The 12,541-nt window shown below is 47.9% G+C and overlaps 1 protein-coding gene across 3 annotated transcripts in view; it reads right to left on the bottom strand.

The window, feature by feature from the left end:
* Positions 1–12,541, bottom strand: part of LOC136564702 (discoidin domain-containing receptor 2-like) — a 64,467-nt gene that overhangs the window by 26,815 nt on the left and 25,111 nt on the right. For all 3 annotated transcript variants that reach the window (XM_066562925.1, XM_066562923.1, XM_066562924.1), the window contains exons 2-4: positions 9,720–9,851; positions 5,542–5,644; positions 2,875–3,103 (exon numbers count right to left, since the gene is read on the bottom strand). In XM_066562925.1, coding sequence (XP_066419022.1) covers positions 2,875–3,103; positions 5,542–5,644; positions 9,720–9,783 — 396 coding nt within the window. In that variant the 5' untranslated portion in view covers positions 9,784–9,851. The remainder of the gene's footprint in view (positions 1–2,874; positions 3,104–5,541; positions 5,645–9,719; positions 9,852–12,541) is intronic.

Raw genomic sequence — 12,541 nt, 5'->3', positions numbered from 1 at the left:
GAATTTTGGGGTTTTTAGAATGGGGGTTCAGAAGCCAAGATGGAGGAATCTGGGCGTGCCTTGTCCTTCCTCTTTCTTCTTCTTAGCCTCCATCTTCTGTGTGTTGGTGGCACTTTTGGATTGGTTTAGAGTAGAAACAGACTGTCTAACATAGGTGATAGGTATTGGAAAATGATTGTAAATAAAGTACACATAGTTCTTAGTATAAAAAACTAACACCACCCTGAAGGTGGTCAGTGTGCCACGGACCGACTTGCTAGACAGACCTAAGCAGGTTAGAAAAAGAATATATATTTTATTATGTTTATTTTCTGTATAGATAACAGAAAATAAACAACCTTGAAAACCACAGCCAAGGAATCCTGACTCCTTCTTCAATTGTGGGGCTGGGAAAAAAAGACACTTTGTAACACTTTGGGGTCATCTCAACACCAGAGACTTTGGGACCTCTCCCTTTTATTATTGAAGGGATGGCACCACAGTCAGGCTAAGAACGATTTCTTGCTCAGATAAACTTCAGTCTCAGAGGCTGTGAGACTCACAAGAGCAAGCAATTGGCCATAGCTCAAGAGTAGTCACAAGTTGTTCATTACAAGACAATATGTAACTTTCTAATCCAATGGACAGCTGCCACAAAGTTTATTTTGCTTTTCTAACCTATCACCTTTACTTACTTCAACTGCCCTGTGGATACGTTTATCCAGTGGGTTATTATCACATGAACACAGATATGTTTCTATTCTAACATCTAAATTCTTAGCTTACTCTATACAGTTACACCCCTACATTATAAACCCTTCAAAACCCTTCACCACCTTATCAATACCGTTTCCTACATTATAAACCCTTCACCATCTTATCAATACAGTTTCCTACATTATAAACCCTTCACCATCTTATCAATGGTTTCTCACTTACTTCAGGCATATTCTTACTTACTATAACTTTGTAGTCATAACTATAAAACCATAAGTTTATGATTTCTCTACTTAATGTCTGTGTATTTTATTTTTACATCAATCCAAGCTTCTTCCAAGGCTGCAGATCAAACCCTTCAGTGCCTGTGGGAGTTTCTATCTTTCCATTTCCCACACTCCCTTGTTGTGGTGCTGGGCAGCAGAGTGGTGCTTCTGTGCCCCCTTGTTTGGGACTGGGGAGTTGCCAGGTGGGATCTGCAGGGGGGAGCTGCTGCTGCTGCTCCTGTGGCTGCTGGGGTGTGAGGGGTGCTGCCATTTCACCTCCTGCCCACTGCAGACCCCCCCAGGCAGCACTGAGGGAGAAGAGAGAGGCAGCTGGGGGTGAAGGTGTGAGTGGATGTTGGAGATAGTTCCAGTTACTGGATGAATGCCCTTCCTTCAAGGGATCCATGGGTTCCAGCAACAGGAGCAGAGCTTGCCCTCATCCCCTGGTGGAGGGTCCTGATGTCCTTTCTCCACAAGCCAACACAGTTCCAGAGGTGCTGCAGTGGTTGGTGCTGCACAGGAGGAATCTTGGACTGAGGTGTTCAGCACCACCTCACCCACCCCATGCTGCAGTGCAGTGACAGGCAGGGACCCTCAGCCTTCCCCTCAGTGCCACCATTGTCCTGGGAAGTCTCCACTGTTTATTTTGACTTCCCCTCCCACCCCACAAACAGCTTTTGTAGCACGCACCAAAATGTGAGGGATGGGCAACATAATGGGAATGGCAAACAGCTGATCAAAGGTCTGGGTGAGCAAATAATTCATTAACAAGATAAAAGCTGTCACCAAATACTGCACTGCAGATCCTGATGGGACTTCCAAAGCACCCTCAGTGCAAGGAAACACCACACCCAGTACCTCTCTAGTCTGGCTTAGGTCTTCAGATTCCACAAGGCAGCCTGAGGCAGGGTGGCCAGGTCAGACAGCTGCAGGTGAGAGTCCCAGGGGAAGTTTAACAAAGCTTATGAACACAGCCCCAGCTCTGTGCTCAGGTCTGGAGACAGCATGAGGTAACTGTGGTGAGCAGGGAAGCCTCTGAGTGTGGCTCAGCACATTTCCTACTCTCTAAACTCTTTCCTCCTCAACATCCACACACCAAACACTGCCATCAGACACCCAGAAACTCCTTAATTCCCTGCCACCCACTCCAATTTTAAATCCCAAACAGGCATCTGCTTGGCAAGATGCAAGATGCCCCCAGGGCTGTGTGTTCTATCCCCACCTGTCAGAGCTGGGGCAGTTCTCTGCTGTCCATGGACAGTTTTTTCTTGATCTCTCCCACAGCCAATCCTCCCTGCAGGAGATCTCTGCTGTCCATGGCCACTGAGTGTCCCTGCAGGGCTGATCCAATTCCAGCATCCCATGGGGAGATGCTGCGCCCAGGGCAGGAGCCAAGCATTCCTACCTGGATCCAATGTGAGCCTGGCACAGCACAGCAGCCTTTGCCCAGTGCATTGCCAGAGGAGCAGCTTCTGCTGCCCTGCATTGCCAGAGGGAGCCCAGGCCCATCTCCAGCAGCCCTGGAGCTGCAGAGGAAAACTCCCCCCTTGTGCAGGATCCCTGCTCCAGCAGAACCACAGCTGGCACTGCAGGAGGGCTGAGCCCCCATGGGATGGGACTGAACCCTGACAAAGGGTGTCAGGGCATGTTCTGACTCTGGCAGTGGAAGGTTTTCTGCTGTTTTGTATTACTGCATTTGTATCTTAATTTTCCTAGTAAAGAACTGTTATTCCTACTCCCATATCTTTGCTTGAGAACCCCTTAATTTCAAAATTATAATAATTCAGAAGGAGGGGGTTTACATTTGCCATTTCAGGGGAGGCTCCTGCCTTCCCTAGCAGACACCTGGCTCTCCAAACCAGCCAGTCAAGCAGGATGAGGAGGATGTGCCCTGCAGCCCAGGCTCACTCACCCTCCCTCCCTGGCGGTTCCTCCAGGAGATCCAGCGCTCCCCGTTGCGGCTGTAGTCGATCCGGTACGCGCGCGCAAACTCCTTGCCCGTGGCGCGGGCGTGCCGGCCCTGGGTGCCCACCAGGGTGATGAAGAACAGCTTGTGCAGGTCAATCTGCAGGAACTGCACATCTTCAGGCTCCAGCAAACCAGCTGGGCACCAGGCTCCATCCCCCTCTTCCCTCTGTAACCTGAGGGGAAAATCACACGCGTTAAAAGGAGTCAGATTTCCGATTATTAATTGAGGGGACACGCAGAACTTTGAGGACTGGGAGGAAGCAACAAAACCAGCAATGGCTACCAAATACCTCTGCCCTTTGGGATGAGGTCAGCTGAGACTCAAATCCTACAGGTTTGCCCTATACAGAACAGCTCCTCAGTCCCAGACACCTTTCATTAACTACCTGGAGTAATTTTTCCCCCAGACATGAATTTCCACATTGATCAGAAACAACCCTGCTGCTCAGTAGGGAGCTGCTGGCTGCTCTGTAGTACCTTGCTGCTCAAGTGCATCCTCACTGCTCCTAAACCCCATGTGGTAAGGCCTGAACTTGACCACCTCCTGCAGCTCTACAAAGCTCAAAGATGAGCCATCTTAAAAATACATTTTAGAAAGAAAAGATCTGTTGGAAATTATTCTGGGTAATTTCAATGCATATTTCACATTTCCTGCAGTCTTCAGAGCTGCTGGTGTAGGATGCTGCTAGGAGAGTGAAAGGAAGGTCTCTGCTCCTAAGCTGAACATAGTGAGAGCTGTAGTTGTGACAAATTTATCTGCACACCAAAAATGGGTGGGTTTTTTAGCAACAGGGATTTCTTAGCCAACAGCAAGCCCTTGAAGCACCCTTGGCTTTCAGACAGTGACCCCATCTCCAACTGATGGGATCAGTGAGGGCATCAGGGAAGGTGGTACCCAGGAGGAGACACAGAGGGTCAAGGCTCAGGCCAGAGAAGATTTTAATCTCTGGCTGGTCAGCTGTTTGTGCAAGCCTTTCTTACACTGGAATAACAAGTAAAGCTCTAAAAAAGGCAGGAAGGGTGACTGCAGTGACAGGGACAGACATCTGCATGGGACAGCTCTGACCTCTCACCACATGAGGTCAGCTTCATGCCTTCACCCTGTGGACATCCAGCAAGGAGAAGATGGTAACAGATGGCAAGTGGTGCCCAAAGTGTTTGCAGCACTGGAAATAAGCCACACTCAGAGGAAAAATCTCCCAGGCTTCAGACCCACAGGCCTGCTCAAACACCATTAAAAACACAGCATCACTGCTCTGCCACAGACTGAGAAAAAATAATATTTGAGCACTAGGAGAATTTTATGGTTTTGGAGTGCCTGAATTCATTAAAAAATATATGTATCAAAATCAACCTGAAATTTCAGTCTGACTTGCACCAAAGCTGTAGGATGTTTGATATCACCACTACAAGCCATTCCAAGGAAACTCACATTTACAACTCTTTTATGAAACATCAGTTAACAGCTTTGAGAGAAATAAAATGACCCCCAAAAAATTAAAAGCAAAGCTTATGATAAAAACTGTAGGCCTCCTTGACAGTGAAGAAAATAATTTAGCTGCTTGCTTAACAATTCCTTAACTCTGCATTTCCAAGGTTTTTGAGGCAGAGTGAGCACAGCCCATTTCCTCAATAGGATGCTGTTGAAAAGTTCATCCTTGTAAAGGATTTCCTATGATTTAGTTTAAAGCACTCCACAAGAATCCCAGGGGCCCTGTCCCTGGCTGACCTGTAAGTCACAAATCCTTTGGAGATTTATTCAGAGTGACTGAAAGATGGGCTCAGAGGCAAGCCTGAGCCTGCAGTCCCATCCCCTGCTCACAGCAGAGCCAGCTCCAAGGCTGCCCTGTGTTCCTCAAGGCCTGGTACAGCCAAGTCCCCAAACACTGGGACACCACCACCTCTCTGGGTCCTCCTCCCACCACTTCATCCTCATGGAGAAGGATTTTTCCCCTTAATATTTAACCAGAATTTCCTGTATCACAGCTGTGACCGTTGCCATGGCCTCCTGGCCTTTCACTGTGCACTACCCAGATATTTTGTTTGAATACAAAAAGCAGCAAACAAGGTTTTAAGGGTGGGGGATCTTCTTCCTCCACCACATATTGGGTATCTAAGGGAAAAAAAGTGTAAGAATGTGCTCTTTGTTGACAGAGTGACAAAACCATCTTTTGTCTTCTTAAAAAGGAAAAAAGCTCAAAAGTTTTTCTCTTTAATTAGTGAAAAAGACACCTCATAGGACTTAAGGGACTTCACTTTAAACTTCAGGATAGTTAATTAGATAGGAGCTAAAAAGTTTTGCCTGAGCAATTTACTAGAAAAAAAAAAGAGAACAATAAAACTAAAAATAATCACTTTTGTGAAGTGTTTTACTAGGAGCAAAAACCTCTTGCACCTAGTTCAGTTTTTCTCTTTACAGAGTTTTGTTATTTTGCCTTTAAAACCTTTCTGTTTCAAACACTACCACAAAAACCATCCTGCTAATTTGAAGCCTTCTAAAGCAGCTGAACTATCTTGGGTGTGAAATAGATCTCCAAAAGCTTATGAGACCTGGCTCAAGGAGACCCTTGTATCAAAAAAGGATGAAATGAGGAGTGAGAGGTGAACCCACCGTGCATACTGGGGCCCTGTGGAGTCGTACCACTGGCTGGAAGCAGTGATGTCCTCGTCCCTGATGGTGCCCTCGTGCATCCCCAGGGGGTAACGACAGATGGCTGCAAAGGGCAACACAGGCAAGCAAACAACAAAGGTCAGCACTCATCCCTTTTAAAACCACCAGGTAAGTTTAATTAAAAGGCTGTCATGCCCTGAGAATAAACATGGTCATGCTAAATTCAAGAAGAATGCAAAAAAAAATATTGAATGCAAAATAATGCAAAAAAAATTGATTAAATACATCATAATTATCACAAATTAAAATTATAAGTAATACATTAGAGTATCATTAGTAGTATTATTCAGCAGAGCTCAGCAAGGCAAAAACTTTACAAAGAAACATTTTAAGAGCATGAAATCCCAAATTATATTATTGTTACTATTGAATAGGCCCATTTTACAATGGCAAATTATTCATCAATAATGATGTGACATAAAAAGGAAGCTTTTGTCCAAGATTTTTCTTCTCCTGGAACAAACTGGATGCTTGACTTGTGCTCAAATGGGAACAGTTATTACCTTCAGCAGTTCAGATACAGGGGAGAAGTTAAACACCTATTAGAGATAAGTCATGGAAGCATCTGCTCTGTCCTGCCACTGCAGGCTGCAGTTCCCTCTGACCCTGGGCCCCTGTCCATCCATCCTGCCTCATCCCAGCCTGCTCCTGCCTCAACTGGAGCCAGCATTTCACCCAGCTTGGGAATGCCCTCTCACCTGGTGCCTCCATGGAGCACAGACACACCTGGCTCAAGCCATGCATCTCCAAAAGCGCCCCACAACAGTTCCCTGCAGAAGCAGCTGATAAATCCCAGCTGGCCTCGAGGTTCTCTCTCTCCTGCCAGTCTCTAAACATGCCCTGGAATATCAGAGATGTCTGGGCAAACTCTAAATCTGAATGTATTCACTGCCAGCCACAGGGGCAGTTCTGGCTGCCTCTCCCTCAGGCAGGGCTGCCCTGGGTGTCCTCCTGGGTTCCCAAAATCCCAGATGGGCTGGGTTGGAAGGGACCCTGGAGATGATCTCCTGCCACCCTCGTACCAAGCCTGGACACAGCTCAACAGGAGCTGCACTTCAAGGGTCCTCTGGGTCCCTTCCAACTCAGGAGATTCTGGCATTCCATGAAACCCATTCAGCAGGCTCAGAAGTTACAAGACAGGACAGAGGCATGAAAACCTGAATGCTGTTATCACTACACAGAATAAAGCACCTCAGGCTGCATCACGGCCTGACAGATCTGATGTAGAAATGTTTGCAAACAGAGGGTGGGGCTTCAACAGGGTTTGCCTGCAGCTGTTAGGCACTAGATCAGTGAATGTGTGATGTGCTAAGCAGTCCTAAATCATGGGGTAAAGGAGATGGCTGGTGAGGTGACAACGTTCACTAATGATACCAGGTTATTTAATATTTAAAATATTCAATATTTTAAAAATTCAATATTTAAATAGTAATAAATGTGAAATAATTATTTAATAAATTAAATACTTAATATTGTTAAATGGTAAATATTAAAAATAGTATATTTAAATGCTTTAATATCCATTTAATATTTTTTTAATCATGGGAATACCTATAAAACAAACTAGAATTAGCATTACAGCACTACATGTATTCATGGTCAGATGCCAGGCAGATAAGGAATAGAGCTCTTGCTCCTTCCTTCCATCAAAAGGCAGAGAAGGCAACACAGATGATGAAGGAAAGACCTGCAGCCTCATCTTTACAAAAGGGATTACTGAAATATGACAAAGATAATTTACATTGAACAATAGATATCGTTGCTGTCTCTCAGAACACCAGAACCAGGATGCATCAAAAGGTGAGGTAGGAGAGTTCAAAAATAGAATATAAATCCTTAACCTATTAAACACTCCAGTGCCACAGTTTCCCATGAGTTCAACAAACCAGCTGAAGAAACTCACAGCCACCACAAGCAAATAAATACCCAAGCAGTGGCTCTGGAGGCTGCAGTGAGCTGAGGGGATCCCTGGGGTAAAACTCTGCTGTGTGCCAGCCCAGCCAGAGCCAGAGGGACCTGGAACCACCACAGAGTGATAGCAGCTTCCCCTCAGGTGAACTCAGTGTGTGGTGTCTCTCTCCTTGGATTCAATCAACCAGGCAGCAGTGGAGAGCTCTCTATGTGACTGACACATGGATGGCACCTGGACAAACCAACATTCAGCCTGGGCTTGGTCAGGGGGCCTGAACTCCCCACAGGAAACTGGTGCCTGCTGGGATCCAGCCAGGAGCCCCAGGCACAGCTCCCACCCTGCACAACCAGGTTATCTGGGGAGCCAAACCAGCCCTGGCTGTCTTCATCTCACCTGTCCCAGCACAGCCCAGCACACCCTGACCTGCTGCTGAGCTGTGGGTAAATGCACAGAGATGTTCCAAAAGGGTGGGGTCAGCATCTGAGAGCAGAAAGTGCTTTTTGTGCTGCTGCAGAGGCAGTCCTGTGTGCTCACACCTTATTTAAAGGTCAGACACACACTGGCCAGCAATGCCATGGAGAGCTGCTTAGGAAGGACTCTGGGGGACTGAGTCTTTGTGCAACCCTGCACAAAACCCATTTGGTCACAACTCCAGGGCTGGCAGCAGAACCCAGTGTGTCCTTGCCATTGAGGGATGCACTCTGAGGGTGGCCACAGCTCTCACCAACACCAGCAGCATGAGGCTCTCACCAAATGCACCTATTTTGAGCAAAACCATCCTTGGGCTCTGTCCAGATGCCACCAGGACCCTTTGCTGGGCACTCAGGAGAGCTTAGGGCCCAGCCTGTCTGTCAGGGAAGCAAGACAAGAGACTCAGCAGGACCCTGCTGCACAGGTCTGAAATCAGCCCCAAATGTGGGTTACAAGGCAATGAGGACAAACTTCAGGCTGAGGGGGACAGGATAAGCCATGGAGCCTGTGGCATCAGAGCCAGGAGCACCAGCTGGGCCGGTGCTGGAATCTGTCTGGGAAGAGCAGGGCCAGCCCCAGGCAGAGGCACCAGAGCAGCTGGGGGAGCTGAGGAAGCAAAGCTGCCTGAGGATGTCACAGGCAGAGCTGAGAGGGGTGAGGGGTTATTTCTTGATGGAAGATTCTTGCAGCAATCACAGAGCTGTGCTCAGAGCCCAGCCACCTCCCTGGAGCTGGTGTGGAAGAGCTGTTCCTGCAGCAACCACCATCCAAAGGAACCTGCACAGGGCTGGCCCTGCTGCCTTCCCTCTCCTCTGTGAGGTTTGAAACAGATGGCAGCCCCAGTCCCAGGCTGGGCTGTGTGTGTGGTGCAGGGAATGCTGTGCAACAGGGAGCACAGGAATGCTGCTGAGCTCCCACACAACCCTCACTTCACTTCTGGCTGCTTGCAGCACAACCTCAAACCTCTGCAAACATCCACAGGCCAGAGCAGGGTTAGAGCCAGCCACAAAGGGCTCCAGACAAACAGAGCCAGCCCCAGCAGGGCCAGCCCAGGCCCTCAGGGTAGCCCTGCTGCCTCACCACACCTTCAGCCAAGCTGGAAAAGGATTAAACTCATTTGTTTCACAGACTGTCTCCAGTTCAAAACACCTCATCACAGGAATTTTTGCAACACATTGCAGACCATTATCTTACTTATCTCCATCATGGCTGTATCCTGTCAACTGGTGTAGGATAAGAGGTCCTGCCCTCCACAGGGACTCAGGCTCATATCCTTGTCTCCACCCTATCTTTGTGCCAGGCAAGGTTTACATCTGTCCTTCCACACTTGTCTCTCCAGAATGCCCCGTGCTGGCTGGACAGCTGGGGCTGATGCTTTGCTAACTGGAAATTTGTTTTCCACAGCAAGCACAGAACCTCTGAGCCACTCTGGAGCGAGGTTTGTTCTGCAGGACACACAGCCAAAGTGCTGGAGGGAAATTCAGAGCCCAAGACAGGCCTGGGTGGCAGAGAAAGGACAATGTCCATGTGCCTGGGCCTTCCAGGGATGGGCAGGAGTGTCCCACCCCAGCACAGCTGCCCAGGAATGTCTCAGTGCAGAGGACATTTGGGAGCTGCATCAGTGATTATGTCTACATGCAGCCCTCACACTCAATCCCCAGGAGAGGCAAAGAAAGGAGAGGAGGAGCACACAGAAGGTGGGAGAGGAGTCCCCTCCCAGGCTGGCAGCTCCTACCAGGGTTGACTTCGGTGCCAGAGGGCTCGGGCAGGGAGGCCAGCAGCAACATGCAGAAGATCATGGTAGCAACTGGAGGTGCTGCACAGGGTCAGACGAGTCCTTCAAGGGCAGCAGCTGCCATCTACATCTCTGAAAGACAAAGCAAAGAGAGAGGATGAGTCCTCCAGAGACAGGACTGCTCTGTGTCATTGCCTCGTGATGGGCTGGGCAATCTTCCCTGCCTTCAAGAGTGCCTTTGACCTCAGCCCTGCTCTGCTCATCACCAGATCAGAGGCTTAGAGAGGAACCAATGATCACTTGACTGTCCACACCACCCCTAAAGCTCCCAGTGCAATCCATCTGCCAGGCCCTCAGCTGCCATGGCTCCTGGGTGGATGGATGCACCCTTTTAACTGCAATTAAACACCTCCAGTGCAAAGCAATCTCTCCCTCAAAGTAATCTCTCCCTCACCAATACTTCACTTCCCTTACTAAATGAACAAACAGTGAAACTGCAGCTACAAATGAACCTGGGCAGTCCAATCAGGCTTTATCCACCTAAACATTGGCACCAAGTAGCCAAGCAGGCACCTTGGAACTTGCCACGCAACTTAAAGGTCCAGAGCAGGGTAAAATAATCTCTCCCTGCACGTCCACACTGCTGCCAAAAGTGCATGTGCACTCACACAGGTGATGAGCACACTTCATTTCCTGTTTGGAAACAAGGAAAATAGCAAAGGCCTAAATTGGCAATTTCATTGGAAAGCCATGGTAACACCTAAAGGAACAGGTCAGATCAGCAGTTTTGTGAATTCTTTGTGCCCACATTCACTACAAAGAGCCTTGGGAGGCTCCATCCTGGAGGATAATTTTACAGAAGACAGGTTAGAGGTTCTGTCTCATAATGGAATGCCAGGAGAAAAGAAAACAGAACAAATCAATAAATGTAAAGTTGCCAGGACCCAAAGCTGTTTGCTCAAGAATCCTCAGAGTTTCAGTAAAAAGGCAACACTGAATGTTGGGATTTGTTAGTGAAGGAGGAGAGGCTATAAAAGGGCCCACCATTGTGGCAGTGCATGCATGCATGCAGGAGCATCAGATGCCATTAGCTCAGAGATTGGTAACAAAAGGCTCTTTTTCCACCCAACATAATTAAACTGTACAAGCCATAGCCCTGAGCTGCCCTGGATACCCAAGGAGCACAGCTCCTTAAACCCAAAGGTAAAACCTTTGGCTTGGGAAATCCCCCAGCTGCAGATTGCTGGACATCCAGAAGCTAAATCGGGGTTAGAATCACTGGAGCTTGCCCTGTTTTTATTCTCTTTCCTAAGGATTTGCTACTGGCCATTGTCCCTGCTGGATTCCATCAGAAAAGATGGCTCTGAGCCTGAAAAACAACTGAGGGCCCTCTTGGGAAGGGAGCCAAACACACAGGCAGGAGAGGGAGCTCATGCTGGGTGGCTGTGCCCAGCCAGGCAACCAAAAAACTCCTTAAAACCACCAGGTCCCTCCTGTCCCAGCCTCCTGCTGGCTCCCTGCACAAGCCCCCTGGCCAGGCTGGGAAGGAGCTGTGATGTCCCCTGTGGGTGAGCCTGCAAAAGCAAAGCACAAGCCCAGAGCCCAGCAGGAGGGTCTGGTGACCACAGATGAGGTTTTGACCAAACACTCTGCAGCTGTTTGTTCATGCCAGGCCATCCTTTCCTCCTGGAATGGAAGGAGGTGAATCAAAGCATCCTCAGAAGAGGTCCAGGAACAAGCAGGAGGAGTGGATGGCATCTCCTAGCATTCCTCAAGGAATTCCATGGGGAAGAAGCAAAGCCAAAAACTGGGGCAATATCTGATGCTTGAAGAAATAAGAGGCTGGGAAATGCAATTTCCAGTTTTCTGGCTCCAAAACAATGGTAGAGCATTTCTCTTTGCCTCAGAGTTAATCTGAGAGACCTCAGCCCCAGCAGCCTTCCCCAGGAGCACATGCAGCTCTGGTTTGGACCAAACAGAATTTGGTGATGAAAACACTTAGCAGAAAGGATTGCTGCTGAAAACACAGATTCCTACTATCCCAGGGCAGACTGCAATCCCCAGAGAGAGGAGACTTTGTGTACTCAACTGGAGGGAGACTTTGTAGAGGAGTTTTGGGGCAGAGTTTGAAGACAGACTTGGTGGGTGCTAATTTATGCAGGTGATTTTCTAAGGTGTGCTGGGAGCTCCCAAAGCAGGACCTGCAAGGGAACTGCAGAAAATTCAGCCCTGGGGGAGGAGACAGTCCTGTGGCAGGACCTGAGAAAGGGACCTGTCACCAACACCAAGGCTTTGACTTGAGCCACCTTCGTGCAGGAGGTGATGGGAGCTCAGCAGAGACCTGTCTGGGGGTGCCCTGGCCATGACCCAGATCAGCTGCAGCCCAGGGGTCAAGTCTGGCATAGATCCTTCCTGTGGGTGCCCAAGCTGCACCAGCCACTTGCTGGATTAAGGGTTTTTTTGACCTAGAGGTGGGGCAACTGAGAGGTGTTTTAAAAACTTTTATTCTGTTTTTAGTCTCATGTGAAGGGTGATACAATACAGATGTTATAAGTCACGCTATAACAATCAGAAGTTAATTATTTTGTAATTATAGTATATTATAAATATTTCTTAACCTATCAGTTTTAATCACACTATGCTATAAATACCTTAAAACCAACCATCTAAAATTACCCCTACTAGTGAGTCCTACAACATCTTTCATAATTCTATTTCTCTAAAGTATCTAGTCTTATTTACAAAGCCACCCTTTGAAACTTGTTTCTAGTTCCATTTCTCTCTCAACAGTATCTTAGTCTATAGTATTTTTATATTAATAT

This window comes from Molothrus aeneus, chromosome 19, assembly GCF_037042795.1.
Source record: "Molothrus aeneus isolate 106 chromosome 19, BPBGC_Maene_1.0, whole genome shotgun sequence".
NCBI classification, from domain to species: Eukaryota; Metazoa; Chordata; class Aves; order Passeriformes; family Icteridae; genus Molothrus; species Molothrus aeneus.
This window is presented reverse-complemented; position numbering and strand designations above follow the sequence as displayed.